Genomic DNA, 25,666 nt, shown 5'->3' with positions numbered 1-25,666 from the left:
CAGTAGAGGCTGAGTGGCTGCTCTCACACCTGGAGCATCCAAATCGACCCACAAACACGTTGAAAGATGCAATGCCATCAATGTGGATTGTCAAGACTGAGAGACCTCTTCCCTCTGACCCCTCCCCAAACCCTCAAACCCTCCTACCCACCTCGACATACAAACTCTGTGTGGCTTCACGTGTTCTGTTGATGTTTACATGATCGAAATAACTTGAACACAAACACAAACAAACAAAGAGGAAGACCGCACCGGAAGGAAAAAACTACAAGTCCCAGCATCCTCTGTGTTTAGGGAGCAGCAGTGAAAGTGAAAGTATTGAGCCTCCGTTCAGAGCAGCAGAAGGAGGAAGGTGGAGCTGAGGCAGGTGAGTGTTTACATGAATATGTTTCTTCTTATGACATAAAATAATTCCACGCTGTTCGTGTCTGTGGGTGAAATGTGAGGCCGGTCGGCTCCTCTGAGCGCTGGTTTCCTGTAAGTAGAGAGGAAGTGAGTTTAGCTGAGCCTCCGTTTAGTGTGAGAGAGCAGGAGGAGAGTGAGAGCTGTGCTGAGGCAGGGTGAGTGTTAACACCGCTCTGACATTACTGTGTCTCTGTGGCGGGAACAACAGGCTCCGTCAGTGGAGGCAAAAATAATCAGACTTTGGTTTTTCAAAGGAAACAACTTTATGTCGGAAGTTCCCGCACGCTCATTGGATAACGATGTGTCAATCTCGAGCTATTAGCCAATGAGCGTGCGGATTCACAGAAAGACCCGCCTTCATCACGGGACTTTAAAAACTACAATAGCGACAGAAACTCCGTGAGTGGCAAGGGTGTAGATTTGGTTGTGGCATTGGTGGGGACGGATGATTCAACCATCGACCCCTGCCCCGTTTCTTATTTTTTCCTTTTTGTTTTTGCTTCTTGATAAAAAGAGGAGAAATATACTTTCCTACATGTGCTATTCTACATGCTTTTAAACCGTTTAAAATTACAATTCATAGTTTTATATGTGAATTATATAATGTTAAATTACTATTAAACAAATGACTGACTAAGTATTTCAGGCTTTAGTTTACTTCAGCCATATTCCATATAAATCAGGCATCATACAAAAGTAAAAATAGCTTCAAATACAGTCAAGACAATAAAAGAACATGACTTTAAGGACTTAACAACATTACTTCAGCTATAGTACACCAACATCTCTGATACATTAGCACTAAGGGAACACTGAATGATCTGGTGGGTTTTGTCCATAAAACTACTCATCTAAGATTACCACAAAGTAAATGATCTCTCAGCAACATTATGCAACATTTTAGGCACTACTGCCCTCTATCAGATCAGTGAGCTGGGATGTTTAATTCTAAACATGAACTACTGTTACAGCAACAGATATGGACTACATGCCCACACAACAAACACATGCCTGCTCCTCTCGTTAGCTGAAATGAACTGCTGGCATATTTGTTTTACATCTATACTGTCCAGTCTCTCCTGGTGGACATGGAATCACATTATTCGTGGTTACATACAATTTTAGACTGATGTGGACCAAGCCTAGCACCTACTTGCCAACCTTGAGACCTCAGAATTAGGGAGAAAGGGGCTGGGGGGGGAATACATGTACATATATATACAAAAAACTTGAAACTTACAGTGTTTATTTATCGGATAAAATAAGTTAAATGTCACTGTTATTATTGTCCAGCCGGAAACAGGCCGGGGGTGTCCAACTTCAGAGGCTGCGTCCACCTGAGGACGCGGCCTTAGTGGTCTAAGTGGGCCGGGTCCTCCGAAAGCCGGGTAGACCGGAAATGAGCGACTGTGAAATTGGACGGTCTAGCCTTCAGAATTACGTCACCCGCCGTCTGTTCCTTGCTGTCTAAAACATAACCGGACGCTGGCGTAGATGGTCGAATAAACTGCTGTTTTCACACAGCAGTTTATTCAGCTGTGTGAGAACCCGGCATAGCCTGTAACGTTATTGTGACGGACACATTATATGAGTGAACTTGACTTTAAGTGACTTACAGGTTTCTTTGAAAAACAATTTCTTATATCCAGGTTCTTCCTTTGCGCTGCCGTCCTCCTCTCCTCCTCGCAGCGCAGGTTTGCCGCTGCTGAAACTAAACAGAGCTCCCTGAAAGGCTCAGCCAATCACATTGGCCATATTTGTCACATGACGTAGGACTCCAGTAGAGAGCGTAATTTAACTTTTTCTGCTCCGCTCGCTGAATGAGACGCTGACAGATCGTTTTTTTCTTACTATCGGGTTTGTTTTTCTTTACTCGAAGAGATCAAATTATTGGTGGGGACAATTCAATAATCGCTGGATATTGGTGGGGACACGTCCCTTCCGTCCATGCCAAATCTACGCCCTTGGTGAGTGGAGTTCAGGGTGATGTTATGAAACTGTGACGTTTGAGCCACTTCCTGTTCTCAGTCCCAGCGTCCTGATCACCGAGGTTTCTGTTGCTCTGATATCTGATATTGATTATATTGGTAAACAGGCTGTAGCATAAACATCAGGTCTGCTCTGAAAACTGGCTTTATTTTTTCAAAGTAAGGGAATATCTGTGGTCTGATACCGCGGGCTCATGGGCTAAGGACTTGGATTGACAAGTCAAGCGCAGATGATTGTGTTGTTTCTTATAAAGGCTTGTGTGTGTGTGCCTTCCTGTGTGTGTCCTTGTGTCAGTGGAACTGAATCAGTGTGTTAGAGAAAGTGCTCCTCTGCTGTGCCGTCATCGTGTGGATGCTTCTTTTAAAGCTGGAACTCATGTCTTTATGATCTTCTTCATTTCATTGAACCTTTATTTCTAACCATGAAGTCCCTTTGAGGTTACAGCCTCCTGGTTAGGTTTAGGCTGTTATTGTGCTTCAGGCTGAAATATGAGGAGTAAGGAGTGGGGCTGGTTAGCCCTCATGACCCTCACCATAACACATACGTCACAGGACAGTGTTTACCACAGAAACTCCATGAAATGATCAATGAGAACTTTAGAAACCCGTCAGTGTGATGCTTCCAGTACAACAGCACCTCTGAGTGTGTGTGTTTGCCTCCCAGACTAACTCCACCCTGACATCAAGAAGATGGAGGAAGAGGATGGAGCAGGATCTGCAGCATCCAGCTGTGTGTCTGTGAGGAGTGACTGGTCCAAAGATCAACCTCCAGTGTTCAGTAATGAACCTGCAGCAACAATGTAAGAGAGCTGCTGACTCATTTATTCAGTGTAAATAATGATTTTTGATGCAATGGGAGAAGAAAAATGACAAAAACTGTTTTAAAAATTAGGATTAAAATATTACAAACTATATTTTTGAGTTTCCTGATGTAGTACAAAAATATATGAACATAACTGTATATAGGACAGATATTTTACGGTTCTTTTAGGCAGCACCAAAAAACAAAAAGACTATTTTAAGCTGTCTGAGGTAGTGAGTCAACATGTCACACTGGGTCAAAGGTCAGGGAGTAAAAGTGTGTTTTAAAGGAGGTTTAAAAGCAGCGAGTGAAGGAGCCTGTCGAGGTAAATCGTTCCATAACTGATCAAATTCAGTTGGTGGACCTCTGTGTGAAATCAAGCATCTGGTTCACAGAGAGGATAACCCTCAAATGGGCTGTACAACATTATATAGGGAGACAAAAACAGAGATTATCGTAGCCATCGCTCTCTCGCATGGACGTGGCAGTCTTGCTGTCTGCTGCGAATCCTCCCCGTACCTCCGTGACCTCGTCTGGTATCTGCTCCCTCCTCTGTAAGAGACAGTAAAGGAAAACACGTCTCTGCCTAGTCTTGAAAATCTAATCTTATCATCCATTGTTCTTCTAGGGCCTCTTCTTCTTGTGGCCTCAGCTAACTGCTAATATTTAAATGGCTAACATTAACATTAACATTTTTTTTCAAAAACTTACTCAAGTAAACGTAACGGAGTAAATGTAACTCGTTACTACCCACCTCTGGACTTGACTGCGGTAGTTTGTAACCAAAGATCATCACACTGCCCCTCTGATTGTCTCCCCCCAACTACTCTTTCAAGGATTGTCAGGTTGGAGATATAATTAGCTAAGACAGCTGGGTCTAGAGATGCTTTTTAAGTAAAGGTTTAACTACAGCCAGCTAGGGATGGGTACCGTTTAGAAAACCTGCTAAATCAGAATCAGTTGCTGATGATGGCTTTTTTCTTTTACATCAATCACGTATAATCTTAACTCAAAGTGAACATAGACTTGATTGAAGTAACTCAGATCAGCCAATTCAAAATGCTAATTCAATCAACTCTGAGTTTATGGCTAGACTCAGTTTCTTGGCCCTGCACCTTAAAACTATTCCCTGTTTGTCCCTCATGTTTTTTGGATATTGTTTTCACATCTTATGTCACGGCTAGCGGGGCGAGCCATGTTGAATTTAATAAAGGACCCAAGATGCCGACATTGCTGTGACGTGAGTGAGCTGTATTGAAATGGTGAAGTGCAGTGGAGATGGCCTGTGCAGAAGCTAAGATAACCTCTACTGAAAAAACTAAAAAACTAACCTGAAACCTTAAACGGAGACACGGGGAGACAACACAGACGAACCAGCAACAAGCAGGAGAAAACAAAGGGCTCATATACACAAAAGAGCAATCAGGGAATGAGAAAAGGGAGACACAGCAGGATTCATTGGACATAACCAGACAAGGGGAAGCAAAAGTAGACACACTAACATAGGACATGGCACTGTCAAAATAAAACAGGAAGTGAACACAGAGACACAATACTAACACAGTACAGAGGGAACACAGAAACCAAAACCTCAGAACTAGAAAATCTTAATCAGAATGAAATTGTAACAAAAGACAATAACAATCAAAACAAAACTACTGAGTCCACAGACTCGGGACATACATCGGCTCAAACTGTGGTCATAAATATTTTGTACTTGTAAATCAGACTGTGTAGTTGTGAACTGAGTTTTGTAACATTGTAAAACAAAATATCTGGAAAGTTTATGTTTTTGCGTTCATTGATTTGTGTGTGTAAAAATGTAAGAAATGTAATAAATGTAAGAAACATTAGAACTACTTTTGCTGACACAAAGTTTGGCGAGCACTGCAAGTTGTCCCTTTAAACCAGTCACTGATATAAAGAGAGCACCTTGTTCCAGGGCATCTGAGCATGGAGGGAAAGCTTTACGCAGGAGATGGTAAGAGCTGTTGGGACTAAAGAAACTGAGCAGAAAACTACAGACATCTGGAAACTGAGATGTTAATTCTCAGTGGGATCACCAGGACTAGCAAAGCTCCACCATGACAGTCATCTGATTGACTGAACCCATCCAAACATCACTTCATGGACCTTTAGCTTGTGTCTGTGTGTGGACAGACATAACATGAGCTAATTATACATTACTCCTCCACAGAGTGGACCAGCAGAGAGCAGAGGTTTCCACTGGTCAGTCTGCACAGCAACATCCAACACACCTGGACTCTGTGGTTATGGTTTGTAGTACTACGTTTACATTTGTTCTTTTCAGTCACCTGTATGCTGCACTTTGTGGACCAGAGGATTGTCAGTGTGTCCAACATAAATCAGAGTTTGGGCTCCATGATTTCAGTCAGATTGGGGTGACTGTAGCTCAGGAGGGGAGCAGGTCAGCTACTAGTCAGAAGGTTTGTGAATCAAACCCTGGCTGGCAAATGTACTGGGTAACGTACTAAACCCAAGCTGCCCTCTGATGCATCCATCAGAGTGTGAAAGAAAGTATTTAAGCTAGGGCTGCTCAATTAATCGAATTTTAATCACGATTACGATCTGGGCTTTCAACGATTATTAAAAATGACTAAGCCGATTATTAGCACCTCCCTCGTGCTTTACTCTCGCGCTGCTCCGTGTGGCAAATCGAGCGCACCTCTCTGCATTTCGAACAAGCCTCACAACAATTAAGAGGACCCGAGGGAAGCTCGGAAAGCTAAGCAGAAGTTATTTGGAGAGGAGAGTGACTGCCGTTGGTTGAAAAGAGAGGTAAAATAAACTTCAGTGGGGTGGAAACATTATGGGTTCGCGGAGTCAGACGTGGATCAAGTAGACATAGTGTGTAAACTTTGCTACGGTGTCGTAGCTGCACCACAGAGCAACACTGCAAAGTTCACTAAACATAGATGTTTACATTTTTCATTTACTTTTTATATTGCAAACATTTGCACTGTTATCAGTATTTGCACACTAGTTTATATTATTTTTAAAAGTCATTATTCAATACATTGTTATTGTTAACCCTTTAAAGCCGGTCAGAGCGGCAAGCTCCGTTTTGCGTAACTATTTTTAAATCCCTGTAGAACCGGAACCGCGTAAGCTAGCGCAATAATTTTTTTTGCATATGAAACCGGAGGAGTTGTACTTACATCTTATGCCATCAGCTTGTCATAGGTCACGGTTTCCTTCCACATACAGCTTTGCAAAAATTGCATAAAAAGCGCTTGCAGGAACAAAAACATAATATTCCAGAAACACACCGATCCGATCAGCTGTTCGTAACACTTCCCACATTGAAAAAGACGTCAGCCATTTCCTGACCGAAACCGGAAGCGACGTCATTTCGCGGAAAATGTAGTTTTTTACTTGTAGGCCTTAAAAGCCTATACTGGTGTTTTTATAAGTCATGTTTGACTTTTCTGAATAGTTTCTGGGATGCTTAGAACTCGAATTGCACTGCTGGAAATAGTTTATTTTGATGCACCTGCTGTTTTCTTTGCAAATTTGCATCATAGGATTGTTTTTTGTTTTTCCTGCAGTATATAAAAATTGGTGTATCTCCAAAATAAAACTATGAAGACACTCAAAATAAATTTCCTGTTGTTGTAAACTATTTTTTGCAATTTTTTTGTATTTAAAGTTTTGAGGGATAAGCCTCTTAAATTTCTCCAAGTAGAAATATATGTAAAAAAAAAAACAAAAACGATTTTCAATTTTTTTTTAGTTTATTGCACTTTTTCGCAATTAATGTAGTTACTATGGATTTAATGCATACATATTATTAAAATATGGTCTATAACAGTTGTATTGATGTATAGCAACTTGAAATGCTCCCACAAATGGCTCTACAGCATGTAAAAAAAATAATATAAGCTCTGGCGGACTTGGTTCTATGGTAGGTCTTAAAGGGTTAAATAAATATCGTCAAATAATCGAGATCTCAATTTCAGCGAAAATAATCGTGATTATCATTTTTGCCATAATCGAGCAGCCCTAATTTAAGCATAGAACAATGTGCTTGGTTGAATGAGGCATGTTGTATAAAATGCTTTGTGTGCACAGAGTATCAAAGAGAGCTATATAAGAACCAGTCCATTTACCACTGGGTAATTCATATAGTCTTCTTTTCCAGCGGCTGGAGGACAACATCACCATGTTTGTGAAGAACGAGCTGAAGAAGATCCAGAAGGTTCTGAGTCCAGATCACCCAGAAACTTTAAAGAGCCAGATGGAGGATGAGGAGATGTTTGAAGGTGAGGATGAAGATGAAAGAAAGAGCTGCAGAGAAGCATTTCTGAAGATCACACTCCACTTCTTGAGGAGACTTAAGCAGCATGAGATGGCTGACCATCTGCAGAGCAGTAAGAGAATTTCTCTAAAGACTGAATATTGATCTTTCCTAGTAGCTCAAGAAATGGACCAATAGACATTCATCCTTTCAGGGTACTGAAAGGCTATGATATTTATTATATAATATTTTTTTCTGAATTTCTTACCTTCAGAAATATTTGCTTCACTCCGTAAACGAGAACTTAAAGTCCAACTGAAGAAGAAGTTCCAGTGTGTGTTTGAGGGCATCGCTAAAGCAGGAAGCCCAACCCTCCTGAATCAGATCTACACAGAGCTCTACATCACAGAGGGAGGGACTGCAGAGGTCAATGATGAACATGAGGTCAGACAGATTGAAACAGCATCCAGGAAACCAGACAGACCAGAAACAACAATCAGACAAGAAGACATCTTTAAAGCCTCACCAGGAAGAGACGAACCAATCAGAACAGTGCTGACAAAGGGAGTGGCTGGCATTGGGAAAACAGTCTTAACACAGAAATACAGCCTGGACTGGGCTGAAGACAAAGCCAACCAGGACATCCAGTTCATATTTCCATTCACTTTCAGAGAGCTGAATGTGCTGAAAGAGGAAAAGTTCAGCTTGGTGGAACTTGTTCATCACTTCTTTAATCAAACTAAGGAATCAGGAATCTGCAGGCTTGAAGACTTCCAGGTTGTGTTCATACTTGATGGTCTGGATGAGTGTCGACTTAATTTGGACTTCAACAAAACTAAAATCCTGACTGAAACAAGAAAGTCCACCTCATTGGATGAGCTGCTGACAAACCTCATCAGAGGGAACCTGCTCCCTTCTGCTCGCCTTTGGATAACAACACGACCTGCAGCAGCCAATCAGATCCCTCCTCAGTGTGTCGACATGGTGACAGAGGTCAGAGGGTTCACTGACCCACAGAAGGAGGAGTACTTCAGGAAGAGATTCAGAGACGAGGAGCAGGCCAGCAGGATCATCTCCCACATCAAGAAAGCTCGAAGCCTCCACATCATGTGTCACATCCCAGTCTTCTGCTGGATCACTGCTACAGTTCTGGAGGATGTGCTGGAAACCAGAGAGGGAGGACAGCTGCCCAAGACCCTGACTGAGATGTACATCCACTTCCTGGTGGTTCAGGCCAAAGTCAAGAGGATCAAATATGATGGAGGAGCTGAGACAGATCCACACTGGAGTCCAGAGAGCAGGAAGATGATTGAGTCACTGGGAAAACTGGCTTTTGATCAGCTGCAGAAAGGAAACCTGATCTTCTATGAATCAGACCTGACAGAGTGTGGCATCGATATCAGAGCAGCCTCAGTGTACTCAGGAGTGTTCACACAGATCTTTAAAGAGGAGAAACAACTGTACCAGAACAAGGTGTTCTGCTTTGTTCATCTCAGTGTTCAGGAGTTTCTGGCTGCTCTTCATGTCCACCTGACCTTCATCAACTCTGGACTCAATCTGCTGGAAGAGCAACAAACAACTTGGAAGGTGTTTCAAACAAGAAAATCTTCAGAGAAATACTTCTACCAGTGTGCTGTGGACAAGGCCTTACAGAGCCCCAATGGACACCTGGACTTGTTCCTTCGTTTTCTCTTGGGTCTGAAGACTAATCAAACTCGTTTGCAAGGCCTGATGACACAAACAGGAAGTAGCTCACAGACCAATCAAGAAGCAGTTCAATACATCAAGAAGAAGCTCAGTGAGAATCTGTCTGCAGAGAAAAGCATCAATCTGTTTCACTGTCTGAATGAACTGAATGATCGTTCTCTACTGGAGGAGATCCAACAGTCCCTGAGTTCAGGACGTCTCTCCACAGATAAACTGTCTCCTGCTCAGTGGTCAGCTCTGGTCTTCATCTTACTGTCATCAGAAAAAGATCTGGATGTGTTTGACCTGAAGAAATACTTTGCTTCAGAGGAGGCTTTTCTGAGGCTGCTGCCAGTGGTCAAAGCCTCTAAAAAAGCTCTGTAAGTTATAAAAACACACTGCCATCAACTTCTGTTTTGTTTTTGTCGAAATCACTGTAATATAATCACTGTACCTTTATATACACGTGACTTGTATTAATGCTGCTGCCCTCTTGTGGCTAAAGTGTAATTATGTTCTTGTTATTAGGGAGGATTTGAGAGTAACATGCCAAGTGAGTCAGCACCTTCGCTTTAGCTTAAAAAATCCAAATTCTTATGTCATCAGTTATAGTTGCATGTATTCATTATCATAATTTAACCTTTAATATTGATGTCTTAAAATTATTTTGAGTAAACTAGCAATAATGTTATGGTTTATTAAATAAATACATCACTAATGAATTATTTATTTCAGTAATTAATTAAAAATGTACATAATTAATTAAAAATATATTGATAATGAATCATCAGTTAATTTCATTTAAAATAATTCATTATTTATTTATGTACAATTCTAATTAGTTAAATACAAATTTAATCAATTATTGGTTTGTTTTCTATTTTAATTATTTTACTGACACATTTAATGAATTATTTAATGATGTATTTATTTAATTCACGTTTCATTTAAAGGCTGACAGAAGTGGAGTGGTGACGGGGAGATGTTTGACAGGACAGTGTTTCAGCCTCCACAGGTTCATGTTGTGCTCCATCAGTCAGTGAAGATGAAGTCAGTGCTGATGAGGCTGTAGAGTGTGTGAGGGATGTGAATGAGGATGATGAAGATCTGATGATAGCAGATAAAAACAGGCTGCAGAGACTTTGAGCCATACAGGGCACACAGTGTGTGTACAGAACAGCTGAAATCATTATGGAGGCCTCACTGGAATATGGAAGCATCACAGTACAGCTTCAGTGAAGCATTAAAGTCTCTGATATGAGATGAGAAATGAAGCAGCCAGAGCTTTTTCATGAGTGGAAATCCACTGTGACTGTGAGCTGCTGCTACAGCCTCCAGATTAGCCAGCAGCTCATCCTGCTCAACATTTCCTCACCAACTTTAATGGAAGTGTGATGTTTTCAGCTGGAGTGATGGTCAGGGTGGCCTCCCTCTCCTCTTCTTCTCCTCTTCCTCTTTCATTTGTAAAGCCACTTCTGCTGCTTTCATTCATTTGGAAGTCCTGTAGCTGAGTTTGGGAGAGACTAACAGCCTCGGCAGCAGAGGGGAGAAAGGCTGTAACACCACCACTTTACTCTGTTCTACCTGTCACATCATTTTATCAGGAAACAAATATGCTCATGTTTTTACTATGTTTGTCTTGAAGATGTAAGAAGATCACATGGTGCTTTTTATTATTGTGTTGGTTTGTTTCCTGTCTCTTGGATGGAGCCCAGCTGTGCGTGGCCCCTGGGCCTGTGGTCAGAGTGTGTGCTGGATAATCCGGCCCAGGATGAGGCCAAACTGACATGGGATGAAATGTCTGTCACATAATTGAGCTTAGTGTAGTTTCATTTCTGCACAATTTAAAAACAACCAAAACTTTTTTTCTGTCTTTTCTATGTTATACTGTAGACTTTCTTTGATACTGTGTCCAAAAGGAGCAGCTTTTACTTTGAAGGGGAGGCGTCTCTGTTTCCTCTTCAGGTTGGATGATGGAAGCAAATTAGTGTGTGATGTTCTTTCAGTGTTGCACTTTGTAGACGCTCCCTGAGCACTGGTCTCACAGCCAGCTGCACATAGAGACCAGTGTTGTTAGTCCAGGTCAGAAGATGACTTGTTGGAATGAAAATGAGCTTGTAGTTTGTCTGCTTTAATAATGTGACTGGAAAAAGGTGTTGGACTTCAAATATGTCCATTTCTTTCACACTTCACCTTTAAAAGTGAAGCCTTGTGGTTCCTGGAAGGAAAAACACGACTTTTTCAAGTCTTTGTCCTGTTTTTATGATAAATGTACGACTTTAATGTGAAACATTCAGTTTTTTCTCTTGTTGTGTTTGTTTGAAGCTGCTTCCTGTTGGCTTCAGCTGTTTGGAGTTTCCATTTTCTAAACTTCTACATTCTGAACCTTCTTCAGCTCTGAACAGATGATGAAACACTGAATGATTTCAAGCTCACACTTTGTCTAATAAACTTACATCTTTCATTCTTTATACAGATTGGAGAACTGTGGTTTGTCAGAGATCAGCTGTGATTATCTGGCAGCAGCACTGAAGTCCAACCCCTCCCATCTGAGAGAGCTGGACCTGAGCTCCAACAACAAGCTGCAGGATTCAGGAGTGAAGCATCTGTGTGGTTTCCTGGAGAGTCCAGGATGTGGACTTGAAACTCTGGGGTCAGTCAGCATGTTTTAGTTGTGCTGAGATGAATATGATGTGAAAGTTGTGCTGACACTAAACTGCAGACATCAGGCTGATATTATACTGATCCACACTGAGGATCTTCATGGTAAAGTCTGTTTTCTTCTTCTGTGGTTTAGTCCATTGACTGCAGCAGAACAATGTTCACATTTCAAACAGTGAGACTCAACGTATGGCCCGCGGCCCACACGCGGCCTGCCCACCTTCCCTGATTCAGAGAGAGGGGACCCTGATTAACTGTGTAGTGTTCTTCCTCACAGTTCTAAGTATCAGACACAACAATGAATAATCCACAGCTGACTGTCTTTAGCAGGTCAAAGGTCACGGCACACAGCAGACAGTGGGAAATATTATAATTCTGATCATTTATCAGCACATATCCATATGTATAAAAACAAAGCTGACACTGTCAGACTTGATCAGAGGTGTGATCATCACAGCAGAGGCCTTTGTGTCAAAGTCACTGAGGATCAAACAGAAACACATGAAGCAGATTTTCCTGTTCTGGCTTTTTATAGCAGATAACCTTCAAAATATTCTGCAGTCGATCAAAAACTGAAGCAAACCATGAATCAACATGTGAACATGAGCTGATGCTGCTGAAGTGAAGCAAAGTTACAGAGGTTTGATTACAGACACAGCTGAGAGTTTGTAATCTGTCATCATTTTAAAAGGTTTCAATTTCTTCAGTATTGAACAGCAGAAATGAGGCTTTGTTTTGGGAGGCCGACAGCAGTGAACACAACAGCAGACTGGTGCGTAATAAGCAGTGAAGAATGCAGGAAACAGATTTTTGAAGGTAAACTGTTCTTGAAGTACACTGAGAGAGAGAGAGCTGTGCAGGAAGTAAACGTCAAAGTCAGAGAGAATTCATGACGATGTTCATCAAACGTAAAGCGTAGTTTGGATCTTCTTTTGCTGCTGGTTCAGTCAGTTTTGGTTGGAGACAGATGAAACCTGCAGCTTCAGGATCTGTGAGCTGTCCACTTTCAGCCCCGACGGCGTGTCCGTGTACGTGCCGTCGAGTGAACGATCCACGCTCTGTGTTTCCATCTTTGTGTGTTTAGCTGCTCTCATTTACTGTTTTATCTGTTTGCTTGTTGTTGAGATACTTTTGGGAGCTTTAACCTGAGATTCTGGCAAAATACATTTATATTAAACATCGATTCAGGATTGAATGAATCAACATCGCTTTATTCAAATTAAAACCATTTAAATAGGAAAATCCATTTTTTTACAGCCGCCTCTAATGCTGGGTAATGTCAGCTGGTCCATGTGCAGCTGGCTGTGAGGCTCAGGGAGCGTCTACAAAGTGCAACACTGAAAGAACATCATCCATAAATATTGAGTAATAACTGGACTCTCATACAGCGAGACTCAAGTGCCTTTAAACATCAGCTTATCCTGCTGATCCAAGTCCAACACTGAGTTTGTAAAAACATGTTTGTCAATCATTTTGTTTGGTTTCTGAGGAAAATGATTCAATAACTTGCTGCTAATACACAACATTTCATCATATTTCCTCATAACCCTCTTTTGTCTGACCATTTGATCCCATTTGAATTTGCAATAAAGGATCCACAGAGTTTGGTGACAATAATGACAGTAGATGTTTGTGTGGAAGTGCTGGAAGCAAATTAGTGTGTGATGTTCTTTCAGTGTTGCACTTTGTAGACGGTCCCTGAGCACTGGTCTCACAGCCAGCTGCACATAGAGACCAGTGTTGTTAGTCCAGGTCAGAAGATGACTTGTTGGAATGAAAATGAGCTTGTAGTTTGTCTGCTTTAATAATGTGACTGGAAAAAGGTGTTGGACTTCAAATATGTCCATTTCTTTCACACTTCACCTTTAAAAGTGAAGCCTTGTGGTTCCTGGAAGGAAAAACACGACTTTTTCAAGTCTTTGTCCTGTTTTTATGATAAATGTACGACTTTAATGTGAAACATTCAGAGTTTTTTCTCTTGTTGTGTTTGTTTGAAGCTGCTTCCTGTTGGCTTCAGCTGTTTGGAGTTTCCATTTTCTAAACTTCTACATTCTGAACCTTCTTCAGCTCTGAACAGATGATGAAACACTGAATGATTTCAAGCTCACACTTTGTCTAATAAACTTACATCTTTCATTCTTTATACAGATTGAGTTTCTGTGGTTTGTCAGAGATCAGCTGTGATTATCTGGCAGCAGCACTGAAGTCCAACCCCTCCCATCTGAGAGAGCTGGACCTGAGCTACAACAACAAGCTGCAGGATTCAGGAGTGAAGCATCTGTGTGGTTTCCTGGAGAGTCCAGGTTGTGGACTTGAAACTCTGGGGTCAGTCAGCATGTTTTAGTTGTGCTGAGATGAATATGATGTGAAAGTTGTGCTGACACTAAACTGCAGACATCAGGCTGATATTATACTGATCCACACTGAGGATCTTCATGGTAAAGTCTGTTTTCTTCTTCTCTGGTTTAGTCCATTGACTGCAGCAGAACAATGTTCACATTTCAAACAGTGAGACTCAACGTATGGCCCGCGGCCCACACGCGGCCTGCCCACCTTTCCTGATTCAGAGAGAGGGGACCCTGATTAACTGTGTAGTGTTCTTCCTCACAGTTCTAAGTATCAGACACAACAATGAATAATCAACAGCTGACTGTCTTTAGCAGGTCAAAGGTCACGGCACACAGCAGACAGTGGGAAATATTATAATTCTGATCATTTATCAGCACATATCCATATGTATAAAAACAAAGCTGACACTGTGAGACTTGATCAGAGGTGTGATCATCACAGCAGAGGCCTTTGTGTCAAAGTCACTGAGGATCAAACAGAAACACATGAAGCAGATTTTCCTGTTCTGGCTTTTTATAGCAGATAACCTTCAAAATATTCTGCAGTCGATCAAAAACTGAAGCAAACCATGAATCAACATGTGAACATGAGCTGATGCTGCTGAAGTGAAGCAAAGTTACAGAGGTTTGATTACAGACACAGCTGAGAGTTTGTAATCTGTCATCATTTTAAAAGGTTTCAATTTCTTCAGTATTGAACAGCAGAAATGAGGCTTTGTTTTGGGAGGCCGACAGCAGTGAACACAACAGCAGACTGGTGCGTAATAAGCAGTGAATAATGCAGGAAACAGATTTTTGAAGGTAAACTGTTCTTGAAGTACACTGAGAGAGAGAGAGCTGTGCAGGAAGTAAACGTCAAAGTCAGAGAGAATTCATGACGATGTTCATCAAACGTAAAGCGTAGTTTGGATCTTCTTTTGCTGCTGGTTCACTCAGTTTTGGTTGGAGACAGATGAAACCTGCAGCTTCAGGATCTGTGAGCTGTCCACTTTCAGCCCCGACGGCGTGTCCGTGTACGTGCCGTCGAGTGAACGATCCACGCTCTGTGTTTCCATCTTTGTGTGTTTAGCTGCTCTCATTTACTGTTTTATCTGTTTGCTTGTTGTTGAAATACTTTTGGGAGCTTTAACCTGAGATTCTGGCAAAATACATTTATATTAAACATCGATTCAGGATTGAATGAATCAACATCGCTTTATTCAAATTAAAACCATTTAAATAGGAAAATCCATTTTTTTACAGCCGCCTCTAATGCTGGGTAATGTCAGCTGGTCCATGTGCAGCTGGCTGTGAGGCTCAGGGAGCGTCTACAAAGTGCAACACTGAAAGAACATCATCCATAAATATTGAGTAATAACTGGACTCTCATACAGCGAGACTCAAGTGCCTTTAAACATCAGCTTATCCTGCTGATCCAAGTCCAACACTGAGTTCATAAAAACATGTTTGTCAATCATTTTGTTTGGTTTCTGAGGAAAATGATTCAATAACTTGCTGCTAATACACAACATTTCATCATATTTCCTCATAACCCTCTTTTGTCTGACCATTTGATCCCATTTGAATTTGCAATAAAGGATCCACAGAGTTTGGTGACAATAATGACAGTAGATGTTTGTGTGGAAGTGCTGGAAGCAAATTAGTGTGTGATGTTCTTTCAGTGTTGCACTTTGTAGACGCTCCCTGAGCACTGGTCTCACAGCCAGCTGCACATAGAGACCAGTGTTGTTAGTCCAGGTCAGAAGATGACTTGTTGGAATGAAAATGAGCTTGTAGTTTGTCTGCTTTAATAATGTGACTGGAAAAAGGTGTTGGACTTCAAATATGTCCATTTCTTTCACACTTCACCTTTAAAAGTGAAGCCTTGTGGTTCCTGGAAGGAAAAACACGACTTTTTCAAGTCTTTGTCCTGTTTTTATGATAAATGTACGACTTTAATGTGAAACATTCAGAGTTTTTCTCTTGTTGTGTTTGTTTGAAGCTGCTTCCTGTTGGCTTCAGCTGTTTGGAGTTTCCATTTTCTAAACTTCTACATTCTGAACCTTCTTCAGCTCTGAACAGATGATGAAACACTGAATGATTTCAAGCTCACACTTTGTCTAATAAACTTACATCTTTCATTCTTTATACAGATTGGAGAACTGTGGTTTGTCAGAGATCAGCTGTGATTATCTGGCAGCAGCACTGAAGTCCAACCCCTCCCATCTGAGAGAGCTGGACCTGAGCTCCAACAACAAGCTGCAGGATTCAGGAGTGAAGCATCTGTGTGGTTTCCTGGAGAGTCCAGGATGTGGACTTGAAACTCTGGGGTCAGTCAGCATGTTTTAGTTGTGCTGAGATGAATATGATGTGAAAGTTGTGCTGACACTAAACTGCAGACATCAGGCTGATATTATACTGATCCACACTGAGGATCTTCATGGTAAAGTCTGTTTTCTTCTTCTGTGGTTTAGTCCATTGACTGCAGCAGAACAATGTTCACATTTCAAACAGTGAGACTCAACGTATGGCCCGCGGCCCACACGCGGCCTGCCCACCTTTCCTGATTCAGAGAGAGGGGACCCTGATTAACTGTGTAGTGTTCTTCCTCACAGTTCTAAGTATCAGACACAACAATGAATAATCCACAGCTGACTGTCTTTAGCAGGTCAAAGGTCACGGCACACAGCAGACAGTGGGAAATATTATAATTCTGATCATTTATCAGCACATATCCATATGTATAAAAACAAAGCTGACACTGTGAGACTTGATCAGAGGTGTGATCATCACAGCAGAGGCCTTTGTGTCAAAGTCACTGAGGATAAAACAGAAACACATGAAGCAGATTTTCCTGTTCTGGCTTTTTATAGCAGATAACCTTCAAAATATTCTGCAGTCGATCAAAAACTGAAGCAAACCATGAATCAACATGTGAACATGACCTGATGCTGCTGAAGTGAAGCAAAGTTACAGAGGTTTGATTACAGACACAGCTGAGAGTTTGTAATCTGTCATCATTTTAAAAGGTTTCAATTTCTTCAGTATTGAACAGCAGAAATGAGGCTTTGTTTTGGGAGGCCGACAGCAGTGAACACAACAGCAGACTGGTGCGTAATAAGCAGTGAATAATGCAGGAAACAGATTTTTGAAGGTAAACTGTTCTTGAAGTACACTGAGAGAGAGAGAGCTGTGCAGGAAGTAAACGTCAAAGTCAGAGAGAATTCATGACGATGTTCATCAAACGTAAAGCGTAGTTTGGATCTTCTTTTGCTGCTGGTTCAGTCAGTTTTGGTTGGAGACAGATGAAACCTGCAGCTTCAGGATCTGTGAGCTGTCCACTTTCAGCCCCGACGGCGTGTCCGTGTACGTGCCGTCGAGTGAACGATCCACGCTCTGTGTTTCCATCTTTGTGTGTTTAGCTGCTCTCATTTACTGTTTTATCTGTTTGGTTGTTGTTGAAATACTTTTGGGAGCTTTAACCTGAGATTCTGGCAAAATACATTTATATTAAACATCGATTCAGGATTGAATGAATCAACATCGCTTTATTCAAATTAAAACCATTTAAATAGGAAAATCCATTTTTTTACAGCCGCCTCTAATGCTGGGTAATGTCAGCTGGTCCATGTGCAGCTGGCTGTGAGGCTCAGGGAGCGTCTACAAAGTGCAACACTGAAAGAACATCATCCATAAATATTGAGTAATAACTGGACTCTCATACAGCGAGACTCAAATTGTCATGCAGCGGCTGTGTGAAGGCAAGAGAGGACCCAAATGCACGGCTCTAGACACACGGGGATGAACTCAAAGGCAGGTCTTTATTAACAGGAACATAAGAAGTCATACAAAAACTATACTGGGAGCAACTAAAGCTGAGGCGCTGGGAAGACACGGTAAATGCACACAACCTAGAGGGACGACGCAACACGGAACAAAGGGATACTTTGACATAAATACACAGAAGGTAATGAGGGAAGTGGGAACACACGGGGAACGCAGCTGAGGACAATTACTCGTGACAGAGCGGGGAGGACACGAACCTGAAAATACTGACACCAAGATGTGGACCTTGAACACAACACAGTACACAGAGATGAGGACAGAGAGAGAGGCAGAGAACAAGGATGAATACACGAGGGGATGAGGAGAACACAGAACACAAAGGACGGGAACACGGTACCAGAACAAACACCACAATAACAGCATGGACACAGGGGGGATCCAAATACCAAACCAAACAATCCAATGAACATAAGGAACAAAATACAAAACCACAGGAAAACTAAGAACACTGGGTCAAAATGACCCAGGACCATGACACAAATGCCTTTAAACATCAGCTTATCCTGCTGATCCAAGTCCAACACTGAGTTTGTAAAAACATGTTTGTCAATCATTTTGTTTGGTTTCTGAGGAAAATGATTCAATAACTTGCTGCTAATACACAACATTTCATCATATTTCCTCATAACCCTCTTTTGTCTGACCATTTGATCCCATTTGAATTTGCAATAAAGGATCCACAGAGTTTGGTGACAATAATGACAGTAGATGTTTGTGTGGAAGTGCTGGAAGCAAATTAGTGTGTGATGTTCTTTCAGTGTTGCACTTTGTAGACGCTCCCTGAGCACTGGTCTCACAGCCAGCTGCACATAGAGACCAGTGTTGTTAGTCCAGGTCAGAAGATGACTTGTTGGAATGAAAATGAGCTTGTAGTTTGTCTGCTTTAATAATGTGACTGGAAAAAGGTGTTGGACTTCAAATATGTCCATTTCTTTCACACTTCACCTTTAAAAGTGAAGCCTTGTGGTTCCTGGAAGGAAAAACACGACTTTTTCAAGTCTTTGTCCTGTTTTTATGATAAATGTACGACTTTAATGTGAAACATTCAGAGTTTTTTCTCTTGTTGTGTTTGTTTGAAGCTGCTTCCTGTTGGCTTCAGCTGTTTGGAGTTTCCATTTTCTAAACTTCTACATTCTGAACCTTCTTCAGCTCTGAACAGATGATGAAACACTGAATGATTTCAAGCTCACACTTTGTCTAATAAACTTACATCTTTCATTCTTTATACAGATTGAGTTTCTGTGGTTTGTCAGAGATCAGCTGTGATTATCTGGCAGCAGCACTGAAGTCCAAACCCTCCCATCTGAGAGAGCTGGACCTGAGCTCCAACAACAACCTGCAGGATTCAGGAGTGAAGCATCTGTGTGGTTTCCTGGAGAGTCCAGGATGTGGACTTGAAACTCTGAGGTCAGTCAGCATGTTTTAGTTGTGCTGAGATGAATATGATGTGAAAGTTGTGCTGACACTAAACTGCAGACATCAGGCTGATATTATACTGATCCACACTGAGGATCTTCATGGTAAAGTCTGTTTTCTTCTTCTCTGGTTTAGTCCATTGACTGCAGCAGAACAATGTTCACATTTCAAACCTTCAAAGAAGAAGAAAAATCCTCCACTGGATAATTCACTGTGAAACTCTCAAACTCTTCATTCCACCTTAAAGTCTGTCTGACACTGAAATCCAAAGCAAAATGTGCGTTTGCTTTACAGACAGCAGTCCAACACAAACATACACACATCATCCAAAACACAGTCCAACATCCAAATCTCCTCCACTGCCAGCATGAATGATGGGAAAGAGAAGGAGGAACACTCTGACATTCAGGGTTAGAATGAGTTTCATAAAGCAGACTGTGAAGATCAAAGCTGCATTAGAAAGCTTACATGAATGAATGAGTGGACAGAAGTGGACAGAGATCATCTGAAGCACTTCAAAGGCTTTAAATCAGCACATTTCTCTTTATTCTTTATCAACTCTGTTAGTTTCTCTCAGTTTTCTGTGGAATGAAGCTAACAGCAGGCTAATAAGATGCTGACCAATAGGTTTCTATTAAAGGTTGTAATTTGTATATGAAAAAGTGCTTTGGCTCAGCAGGGATCAGCTTACAGGCAGAATACAGCTGCTGGATGGGATTAGCATGTCATAGCTATCTACCAAACTGCTAACTGGGGAAATTCAGGCCATCTATGGATCATTTTTGCTAACTGTTTATTCAGCTTAGGCTCACAGGGCTGCAGCCTGTGCCCTAGCTGTCATAGGGCAAGAGGCGTGGTCCACCTGCACAGGTGAGCAGTCCATCACAGGGCCAACAGAGAGAGACAGAGAAGCACTCTCTCACATCCACACCTACAGCCAATTTAGAAGCACCAATGAACCTAAGCAGCATTTCATTGGACTGTGGGAGAACATCCAACCTCCACAGAAAGGCCAACAAGCTTCAACCTACAACCTTCTTGCTTTAAGGCACTAGTGCGAACCACTTTTCCCCATTTCAGCCCAAATCCTGCATCTTCCTGTTTCTGACTCCAGGCCAGCTCCACTAACACTTTCTCATCAGACACTGCCACCTAGTGGAGGAAGTCTTAGTTCCATTTGAAGCGTCAGATTACAGTTAGTTCCTTTACAAAGAGGTGGAGGTGGTGGGGCCACAGCACCATCATCACTGAGTGCCATAGGACACTTAACCTTTGTTTCCATATGCTGGGAACTTCCTGTTGTTCCAAGGAGGACTGGAAAATGTGTGAAAATCTCCCAGTCAGTTCCTCACAGCACACTTCAATCATTTCCCTCCCACAGCATCAGGACCAGGGCTTTTTCTCTCTTTGGTCCCACTAAGAGATTTCCACACAAACACCTCATCAGTGGGACTCTCAGAGCTACCAGCCCTTTGCTACAATCACAAAGCTCTTCATTGAAATCAATGATATCAAAGCTGGAATCAAATGAGTCCAAGTCTTCTGCTGATTCAGCATCACATTCATCTTTGCTCCTTGTTCTGCATCCCCACCATGGACTTCATTCCTTTCCAAGCCAGCCTTGAGTGTCCTTTATTCAGCTCATCCTCTGCTTTACTTTTACACCTGATTTTAGCTGCTTTATCTCTCTTTCAACAAGTTTCTGTGCCTCAATCTTTTTCTTCTCTCCCTCGTAACAAGACAGCTTCTTCTGCCTGAGAACATGTTGGAGTGATTTACTAATCCAGGGCTGCTTATTGGGGAAAATACTTCCTGTTTCCAAAGTAATCCCCATTTTCCCCAGAAAGAAATGTAAGTAGAAATTGATGATCTAAGTGAGAACATGAGCCTTTAAAAAGTCCCAGTGGGTGCAGTCAAAGCAGTCCCTCAGTCCCAGTATAGAGTCTTTGGTCCAGACTGGAACAACTGTGTGCCCAGTTTGAGCTCTCTTCAGTCCTGTGACCTGACAGACCCAGAGGGGCCATCACATCACATTTAGAAGCTCCCCTAATGGAGCCACAACACATGTCCAACACTTAGTCTGTCTTGTTGGACCAACTGGAAGAAATGATTCAAGGACTTAGTCACAGAACAGAGATTCAAATCTCCAAAATCCAACTGGCTGCATCAGGACATATAGTCTGAAACTCTGCACAGTTTCCTGTTTGAAGCTGCTTCCTGTTGGCTTCAGCTGTTTGGAGTTTCCATTTTCTAAACTTCTACATTCTGAACCTTCTTCAGCTCTGAACAGATGATGAAACACTGAATGATTTCAAGCTCACACTTTGTCTAATAAACTTACATCTTTCATTCTTTATACAGATTGAGTTACTGTGGTTTGTCAAAGATCAGCTGTGATTATCTGGCAGCAGCACTGAAGTCCAACCCCTCCCATCTGAGAGAGCTGGACCTGTCGGGAAACAACCTGCAGGATCCAGATGTGAAGCAGCTGTCTGATCTTCAGCAGAGTCCAGACTACAGACTGGAGACTCTGTGGTCAGTAGAGTGATGGAGTGAGTGGGTGGTGCTGTCAGCAGTATTGTACTAAACACAGTCAGTATGAAACAAAGATCCAGTGTTTCCTGTAAAGCTGCAGCTTCTCAGTGAAGCTGTGAGAGGAGAATGGTGACAGGCTTCAGGATTGGACACAAACACTTCCTGTTTCTGACCTTTATGGTCACCATAGTAACGGCTGACACGCTCTGATCAAACGCTGTCAACAGCCAATCAGCTCTCTGAACAAAGCAGCACGCAGACCAATGACTGCATTCATTTCCAAGTTTAAAGCAGTGAAGAACACAGTCTGTAGGTGAGGAAGAATTTAGTGAGAGCAGATGTTTGGATGGAATTCCTCCAGTTAACAGCTGGAACCGTCCATCTGGATTGTTGGGCTTGTTGTTGGGGTTCCTACAGAGCTCAGAGTGGACACACCAAGGTTCTTCTAATGAATGAAAGTCCAAACTCAAACTAGGAGGGAAAAACATCTTCATCAACTTCAATAAAAATCCAAAGATTAGAAAAAGTGAAGCAACAATGAGTCCTAGTACAGTCCCAGCACTGAAGTCCCTGCTGCTCTTTATACTGGATGTGCTGCATCACTGACTGACAGCTGATGAAGAGTCTCTGGAAACACTCGTTTATCTCCTCTGCTCTTCCTTCTTCTCTCTGCAGGTGGAGCTGATGATGGTAAACAGGACGGTGTGTGTGCTGAGAGAGGAGGAGCTGTGTCCTGATGATCCAGAGAGGTTGAAGCAGCAGCAGCTTGTGTGTAGAGACGCTCTGACTGGGCCATGTTACTGGGAGGTGGAGAGGAGAGCTTCATCCAGCAGTGACTGACAGAGGAATGAGAAGAAGTGCAGATGACTGTCAGTGCTGCAGAGTGAACTGCTCTGAGAACAGCTCCACTGTCAGACACAATGTAGAGTCCAGCATCATCCCTGTGTGTCCCTCTGGATCTGACAGAGGATCATCAGTGTATCTGGACTGCTCTGCTGCTGCTCTGTCCTTCTACAGTCTCTGCACAGTCTCTGTCTGACTCTGGCTTCAGACCCTCCTGGATCAAACTCACCTGGAAACACTTTCAAATTCAAATTTTATTTGTCACACACACAACCATACCCAGTATGACATGAGGTGAAATGCTTGTAGCTGTGCAATGCCCGACCATTAAATGACAGTGGTTTTACAGTATTTACAATTTACAGGTTGTCAGGTTTTGTATTGTTGATTATCATTTATGCTTAGAAATATCTACTTATATATGCTTAGAGTTTTATAATTAGTTTTAGATTGGTAGAGGTTTGATCCTTAATAGTCTGCAAAGGCTTGGTGTGCATTCCAGAGTGTTCTGGCATTCACACCCACATCCTGGGAGCATGGGAGAGGTCGTACCTTGTCTTATTGATTTATGGTAGGATAAACGTATCTATATCTGTTTTAGTCTAAGTGCCTTTTGTTTAGATGAACTGCTGGACTTCCAGACCAGCAGGGTTAGAGAAGTCATTTATGGGGTCACACTCTGACCCCCCACACACACACACAGACACACACACTTACACAACGCACAGGCAAGGTACTCTTTGTTTGTATGTAGACGTCATATGTTAATGAACCTATGTATATATGTATATTCATGTAACCTCAATAAAAGAGCAGTGTTACGGGGGAGCAGACGAGAGCAACTGGGGTCAAGCGAAGGAACGGCATTTGTCCGGTTCTCTCCCGTGCACGAGAAACATGAAGAACTTTGCCTACTCGTGTCTTGTTTTCCTGTGTAGCAAATTGTCCTTAACGTTCCAGCGAATAGGTTTACGCTAAAAACCTATCACAGGTTATTATAAAATTTACAGATTTAACTTAGAAATTTACAGTAAAAATGTGCAAATAGCAGAAAGAGATTATAAGGAAGTGTACATGAAGAAAAACCAGAGTGTGTGTGGTGATGTGATGTGTGTGAGAGTCCAGTCTTATAGTGATGTGATGTGTGTGGGAGAGTTCGGTCCTACACCTGGTTCACGCCGCAATGTATTGCGCCATTTTCCGGGTCCACAAATCAAAACAAACGCACCGTGTTGGAACGACGACGACAAGAAACATGCTTAAAAGCAGGTCAAAAGAAAACAGACGGTATAGAGACCGATTGCGTCCAGAGGCGAAGCAGCAGCACTTGAAAAAATTAGAGCGCATCGCAAATCTGGACCCATATGAAATACGGCAGTGGAGTAAAGACCCAGACGACTTACCCCCACTGTCCTACCCTGATATCTTCACGTATCTTGTTTGTGGAGTAAGCGCTTACACTGCGAACCAGTTTCGTAATTACAAGTCACTGGAGGCGCACATCCAATTTACAAATGGCTGGGTGCAAGATTTGGCTATTTTCAAGCCGCCAAACTGTGAGTACGTCGTCATTCATACCAAGGTAAGTCAGCTGGAGTGCATCGAGTGTAATAGCCATTGTCCACCCCCCACCATAATTAATGTTGTGTGATTGGGCCATCTGAACATCCTACCTATATAAATCCCAGCAGGAAGCATGTTTTAATAGTGTGATTGGGCCATCTGAACATCCTACCTATATAAATCCCAGCAGGAAGCATGTTTTAATAGTGTGATTGGGCCATCTGAACATCCTACCTATATAAATCCCAGCAGGAAGCATGTTTTAATAGTGTGATTTGGCCATCTGAACATCCTACCTATATAAATCCCAGCAGGAAGCATGTTTTAATAGTGTGATTGGGCCATCTGAACATCCTACCTATATAAATCCCAGCAGGACGCATGTTTTAATAGTGTGATTTGGCCATCTGAACATCCTACCTATATAAATCCCAGCAGGAAGCATGTTTTAATAGTGTGATTGGGCCATCTGAACATCCTACCTATATAAATCCCAGCAGGAAGCATGTTTTAATAGTGTGATTTGGCCATCTGAACATCCTACCTATATAAATCCCAGCAGGAAGCATGTTTTAATAGTGTGATTGGGCCATCTGAACATCCTACCTATATAAATCCCAGCAGGAAGCATGTTTTAATAGTGTGATTGGGCCATCTGAACATCCTACCTATATAAATCCCAGCAGGAAGCATGTTTTAATAGTGTGATTGGGCCATCTGAACATCCTACCTATATAAATCCCAGCAGGACGCATGTTTTAATAGTGTGATTGGGCCATCTGAACATCCTACCTATATAAATCCCAGCAGGAAGCATGTTTTAATAGTGTGATTTGGCCATCTGAACATCCTACCTATATAAATCCCAGCAGGAAGCATGTTTTAATAGTGCGATTTGGCCATCTGAACATCCTACCTATATAAATCCCAGCAGGAAGCATGTTTTAATAGTGCGATTTGGCCATCTGAACATCCTACCTATATAAATCCCAGCAGGAAGCATGTTTTAATAGTGCGATTGGGCCATCTGAACATCCTACCTATATAAATCCCAGCAGGAAGCATGTTTTAATAGTGTGATTGGGCCATCTGAACATCCTACCTATATAAATCCCAGCAGGAAGCATGTTTTAATAGTGTGATTGGGCCATCTGAACACGCTACCTATATAAATCCCAGCAGGAAGCATGTTTTAATAGTGTGATTTGGCCATCTGAACATCCTACCTATATAAATCCCAGCAGGAAGCATGTTTTAATAGTGTGATTGGGCCATCTGAACATCCTACCTATATAAATCCCAGCAGGAAGCATGTTTTAATAGTGTGATTTGGCCA

General features: G+C 42.0%; 1 protein-coding gene across 8 annotated transcripts; it reads left to right on the top strand.

The window, feature by feature from the left end:
- Window positions 1-281: 281 nt before the first annotated feature.
- Window positions 282-24,642, top strand: LOC146391706 (protein NLRC3-like). Of its 8 annotated transcripts, XR_014798609.1 has the most exons (12): window positions 282-367; window positions 3,058-3,193; window positions 5,393-5,471; window positions 7,358-7,586; window positions 7,728-9,519; window positions 11,616-11,792; window positions 13,949-14,125; window positions 16,281-16,457; window positions 19,204-19,380; window positions 21,751-21,924; window positions 22,600-23,132; window positions 23,759-24,642. XR_014798609.1 is itself a non-coding variant. In XM_084914863.1 (11 exons), exons 2-11 carry the CDS (start codon window positions 3,084-3,086, stop codon window positions 22,607-22,609), a joined length of 3,102 nt encoding a protein of 1,033 aa, XP_084770989.1. In that variant the 5' UTR covers window positions 282-367; window positions 3,058-3,083; the 3' UTR covers window positions 22,610-23,672. The 8 variants fall into 8 exon arrangements, 7 of the variants coding, with proteins under 7 accessions (XP_084770989.1, XP_084771020.1, XP_084771030.1 ...); XM_084914863.1 differs by lacking the exon at window positions 23,759-24,642 and having other exon boundaries at window positions 22,600-23,672; XM_084914884.1 differs by lacking the exons at window positions 282-367; window positions 23,759-24,642 and adding an exon at window positions 2,400-2,552 and having other exon boundaries at window positions 22,600-23,672.
- Window positions 24,643-25,666: the final 1,024 nt, after the last annotated feature.

Source organism: Perissodus microlepis, chromosome 3, assembly GCF_051167445.1.
Source record: "Perissodus microlepis isolate ML-2025 ecotype Zambia chromosome 3, ASM5116744v1, whole genome shotgun sequence".
In the NCBI taxonomy this organism is placed as follows: domain Eukaryota; kingdom Metazoa; phylum Chordata; class Actinopteri; order Cichliformes; family Cichlidae; genus Perissodus; species Perissodus microlepis.
Note: the sequence above shows the minus strand (reverse complement) of the source record. Positions and strands in the feature narration are given on the sequence as shown.

Excerpts from the sequence above, each read along its gene's own strand:
- LOC146391706 (XM_084914863.1), top strand. The coding sequence starts at position 3,084 with ATGGAGGAAGAGGATGGAGCAGGATCTGCAGCATCCAGCTGTGTGTCT. Across the intron at positions 3,194-5,392 it reads AATGAACCTGCAGCAACAAT|AGTGGACCAGCAGAGAGCAG; the intron begins GTAAGAGAGCTG and ends ACTCCTCCACAG. Across the intron at positions 16,458-19,203 it reads TGTGGACTTGAAACTCTGGG|ATTGAGTTTCTGTGGTTTGT; the intron begins GTCAGTCAGCAT and ends TTCTTTATACAG.